This window comes from Austrofundulus limnaeus, unplaced genomic scaffold (genome assembly GCF_001266775.1).
Source record: "Austrofundulus limnaeus strain Quisiro unplaced genomic scaffold, Austrofundulus_limnaeus-1.0 Scaffold4, whole genome shotgun sequence".
NCBI classification, from domain to species: Eukaryota; Metazoa; Chordata; class Actinopteri; order Cyprinodontiformes; family Rivulidae; genus Austrofundulus; species Austrofundulus limnaeus.
Window position 1 is genome coordinate 5,815,772 of NW_013952406.1, and position 5,258 is coordinate 5,821,029.

The following is a 5,258-nucleotide window of genomic DNA, read 5'->3' on the forward strand; positions in this document are numbered from 1 at the left end:
TATATATATATCATAATTTTCATTGGTTTCATCTTTTCATTGATTTGTAGAATGATCTCCACAGGGCGATCCAGCGGACACACTCAGCCATGTTTAACCAAGTGGTGATACTCATCAGCACGCTGGTCTGTCTTATGTTTACATGGTGAGTACCAACGTTCTTGGCCCCAAACTGAGCGGGGATGAGGCAACAAGTGAAGGAAGGCTAGATGTTARATGGAGATTGAAGAGGAGGTGAACTGTATCCGAGAGAAAAGGACGAGATGTGCTGTACAGAAAACAGTAATATAAGGGAATGAAAGCTGCGTCTACTGGAGCTGAGAGAGAATGGCAGAAAGCAGGGAGGTAATTGGTTATTGTCCGAGTGGAATGGTGCACTTTAATGACAGCCGGTGATTGCTTCAGTGCAGTGGAGGATGTGACAACTAGCTTCGAATGTGGGGCAAAAGCTTGAAAAATCAAGGATGTCTTTCCTTTACAAGCAAGCTTGAGTTAAGCTTTCTGACCACTTCAGGCTTGACATTTGCCGGTTGGCACATACATATCTGCTAAAGACGGTGATAATCGGCACACTTTCTTGCACAAATTCCCCCACAAAGTCAGCCAAGCATGCAGCCGCCCCCATCTTTACACATAAAAAGTCACATATATTTGCACAGGTGTGAAAAAAACACTTCTCATAAACAATGGCTCCCGGGAGTGCCTATACCTCTCACAGCATTTGGAGTTTCTTTGATGCTCACTTTGCCTTTCCTTTCACCGTTTCCGCGAACTCTCATCATTAGCATCTGCGGCATCCAGCACCTGGAGAGGGCCGGAAACAACTTGACCCTGTTCGACTCGCTCTACTTCTGCGTGGTCACCTTCTCCACGGTGGGCTTCGGCGATGTCACCCCGCAGATCTGGCCGTCGCAGCTGCTGGTCGTCATTATGATCTTTGTGGCGCTCATTGTTCTTCCCATCCAGGTGAGATCAATGGAGGGATCGCTCGAAAAGCTGATTATTATGATGCGGAAGCTAAAAAGCCATTTGACCTCGCTTTACATGTTGTTAAACCTTTCAAACATCAAACAGATCTGTTTAACCTCCAGTTTACATTGAAGTTCAGATGAACACAAGTGTGTTTAATGGAATATAAACCAGTGGGATGACTTTGGCTCCTTCAAAATCTCATTAGTTCCCTTTGATGTGTTGAAGGACATTAAAGTTGTCTCCCTGATCAGTGATAATTCTTGAAGCCCCCCCTCCCCTTTTTCACACAATAATCTGATGAGTCATTACATCCTACATAGATTTACAGCACTATTTTTATTCACTTTAGCGACAAGAGACTCAATCTCTTCCCTGTCTTTGAGCCGCTGCTTAAAGAGAAATTTATGACGAAGAACCAGTTGAGTTGTTTACACAGAAAAAACCCCACAAAATCACCTTTTGAAATGCATAAACTTGATTGTGTCCCACTGGTGGCTCTGTATATTTGTGTTAACTTTTTTTAATCCCTGGAGTAGCTGCCATACCTGAGCTTCTCCCTGAACATGTGAGGGTGCTAATAGGATTCATTTTCTCTGTTCTACCTGCAGTTAGAGGAGTTCTCCCTGGGCAGAGAAAAACACAAAACCAATAAGTCACAAGTGATGCTGAATGTTGGTGTTAAAGTCTACTTTCCTTTTTGTTTTCTGTAAAGTCTTTTTAGTATTTAAAGAGCTCCAACTGAATTTTAAGTGGTCATAATTTGTTTACCACAAGTAGCAACTACAAATWCTATAAATAAAATTACAGAATAAAATCACATAGATACTATCTGGATTATTTTTTATTTGTTTGTGACARCAGTTGAATTGGAAATGGTAGTTTTTGTTTTCTTTTAGTAAGAAATGTATTTTCATTGMGTAGGCTTATTCTAGAAATCAAAGATGTAATCGAGAAAGTAATGTTTAAGAAATCTTTGAGTATTAACAATGATAACAGATTTCATTACAACAATAAAAATGATCAATTTGACTCAAAATAATAAGTTACTGATTTTTATGTCTATTTAGTCTATTTACTGAGATCTGTTAAGGTCAATATCAAATTTTACATTTCTTAATGTATTAATTTTGACCACTACAATCAAAGTGATAATGACATTTTTTCATTATAACATTCTGATGGGCAAAAATGTCATTGCACACAGATAAAAAGAARTATTTTCAGCCAGTATAGTTTTTATAAAACGTTGAAACTGCTTGCCATTGCTCTGAATGTGGGACGGCATCCTACGTGGGCATGATGGACCAGCTTTTGATAAAGCTCCSACTGTGTTTCATCTGTGGCTCGAGCGATTGTAAATGTCTTCACAAAGCACTCAGAACAACAAAGATCTTTGAGCATAAGGACAATTTTCTAAAACTGCATGAGTCAGCGCATAAAATAATGATGCTCTCGTCAGCATTGGCGGGATCTCCATCTCCTCCTTTCCACATCTTTCATCCATAAATACCCATTGACTTTTAGACATTGGCCCCTGCTAGCCCCATCTCCACCCTTTTGCCTATGTGTGTGTGTGTGTGGGGGGTGGGGGGGTGTTTCTGGTGATTTTGGGGGCAATTTTAAAACAAAACGCCTAACTTTGGGGACAGCTGGTACATTTGGGGACCTAAATCGAGTCCCCATTTGGTTTAATTGCCATTGGTGGGTTGGGGGTTGGGTTTAGGACCAAGGTGTGAATTGAGTTTAGGTTATTTTTAGGGTCAGAAAGGTACCTGTGAGGTTAGCCTTAGGGTTTGTGGTCAGGGTTAGGCTGAAGAAATGTAATAGAAGTCAATGGAATGTCCCCAAATGTATAGCTGGGCGAACCTGTGTGTGTGTGTTAGTTGGGTGTTAGTGTGTCTCTCTCTGACCCATAGTCCTGTCATGACCTGGATTTAGCTGCATGGAGACACAGGTCACAAATCCTTGACACTCTTCAGTGCAACTTTTAGTTTAAAAATAAATTTTGATTTGCAAATATATTTTATCATGTRCCAGATGTGGCAAGTGCCACATATTTGGCCATATCCAAGGGGGATCTTAGGTTTTGTATTTGCATTTAGATTTTGCTAAAGATTGTTCTATGATACTATATATTTTTTTAGCTGTGTATGTTTAAAAATGGCTGAATTTTGGCCCTTAGCGTTATGGTTAGCATAACTGGTTAGTTTAGATTTAGCATTGGTAATCGGCATGTGATCATTCTTAGCTACTCCACAACAAATGTCATCTTACTAAGTCTAAAGGCTCCCACATACTCGGGCGTACTGTGCGCATTCCATGAGCCGCGCAGACTCCGCACGTATCGTCAGCGGACAATTGACACTCCATACTCGAGCCTACTGACCGCCTGACGAATTCTTTAATTTCTCGCAATTTCAGTCAAGATGTCAAGAATCAGGAGGAAGAGATAGTTTGCATTTTAGCTTTAAAACAAGAAAAGAAAAAAGAAAAGAACTACCTTACCCAGGCTCTGAGCTATTTCCTCCCACGAATTTGTTGCTCGCTGAAAGTCTTTATATTCCATCATTGACGCGTCATAAAGTTTTCTAATCTCCTCCATGAGACGCTTTTCAAGATTTTACTCCATTTCGTCCACAAAGGACACCGATTTTCAACTTTATCAGCTTGGTGTCGCACCCAGAACAGTACATGCCATTGTGCGCACCGTGGACGCGGACTTAAAAAAATTGATCTCTGCGCGAACCAGTCCGCGGATGTTTGCTTCAAGTCCGCATTGAGTCCGCCTCGAGTCCGCGCGGACTCAGTGGACCAAAGTATATCCGAGTACGTGGGGGCCTTAAAAATGCCTGAATTATAGCCTTTTAAAGTTATTGTGATGGCCGTCTTGAGTTTTTTCCCTACTTATACACTAGTATTCAGCGTTGTGTATCTAAAAATGGCTGAATGATAACATGTGACTAGTTCAGTATATTTTTATGATTCTTTGCTAAGATCACACAAAATTTCAGCTCAATTTTTCTTAAAACAACTGACATGAAGCCAATGGGAATTAGCTGTGGCAACCATCTTGAATAGTCAAATCCAGAATACTTTTCTTTATTTGTATGAGCTCAATAAAAAAACACATCTTAGCCACCCCTGTGCCACCCTTTGCCAAAATGTCAAGTTGCACCCCTGATTACAACTCACTTTCATCATTTTTAGTTTGAAACAATCTGATAGAGGCTTGATAGTTACATCAGTAATCTACCGTTGCAAAAGCACAATCGTCCTGCAGATCTGTATGTCCTGATGATGCTTTTGAACTTTATTTAGTTGTCATTAACTCAACACAACACAATCTGATTTACTTTTCCACAAAACCCTGTTTCATAAGATCCAAATCTTTCAAAGGTCAAATTAAAATCTTCCTTGTGTCATGACAGAGGTAARCTTTTGTTCCACTTGCACCACTTTATTTGTTCACTTTCTGCCATCCATCAACCCACTGATGCACCCGAACACATCCAAACCGTTTTATTTAAGTCTGGATTTTTTTTCCATCACCTACCTCCCCTTGATGATGTCTGCTATCATGTTCCATCCATCCACAATCCTGAAATTTCCATTTATCTTAATCCCCCACAACACTCTCCCTAATCAAATGGAAACACTGCACACAAGGCATCATTTTCTTTTCATAAACCACCTGGGACTGCACTGTATTGCAGCTATAATCCAGTTTCCATCTGTTGAATGTGATGGATGTCGCCCTGAACGCAGTTCGAGCAGCTGGCCTTTCTGTGGATGGAGCGGCAGAAATCTGGAGGCAACTACAGCCGCTACCGGGCCCAAACAGAGAAACACGTGGTGCTGTGCGTCAGCTGCCTGAAGATCGACCTCCTCATGGACTTCCTCAAYGAGTTCTTCGCTCACCCCCGGCTTCAGGTCTGTTTTTAAGTAGGACAAGAAGGTTTTCAGGGGGTGTTCTTGTGTGTGTGTGTTGTTTGTAATAATCCTTTCCAGGACCCCAAGCAGATGATGTAATTCTGCAACAGCAAGCATCAACCCCTTGTCTTATTCATGTCAGAGCAGCTGTGTGTGTGTGTGCTTAAAGGTGTGAATATTTATTTGTTTTTCTGGTGGGGATCATCTTACGATTCTTTACTGACAGCTGTAGCTGTGGCATGATTATTTTTTTTCCTATATTAGAAACAAAAAGAGAAATTCTGTTTTGCTTAGCTATACAAGTGTACAAGCTGTGTGTGTGTGTGTGTGTGTGTTAGTTGGGTGTTAGTGTGTCT

At 40.9% G+C, this 5,258-nt stretch overlaps 1 protein-coding gene across 1 annotated transcript in view; it reads left to right on the forward strand.

Annotated features, from left to right (window-relative positions):
* Nucleotides 1-5,258, forward strand: part of kcnt2b (potassium sodium-activated channel subfamily T member 2b) — a 48,955-nt gene that overhangs the window by 24,267 nt on the left and 19,430 nt on the right. The window contains exons 10-12 of the mRNA XM_014025081.1: nt 51-145; nt 786-966; nt 4,738-4,902. Coding sequence (XP_013880535.1) covers nt 51-145; nt 786-966; nt 4,738-4,902 — 441 coding nt within the window. The remainder of the gene's footprint in view (nt 1-50; nt 146-785; nt 967-4,737; nt 4,903-5,258) is intronic.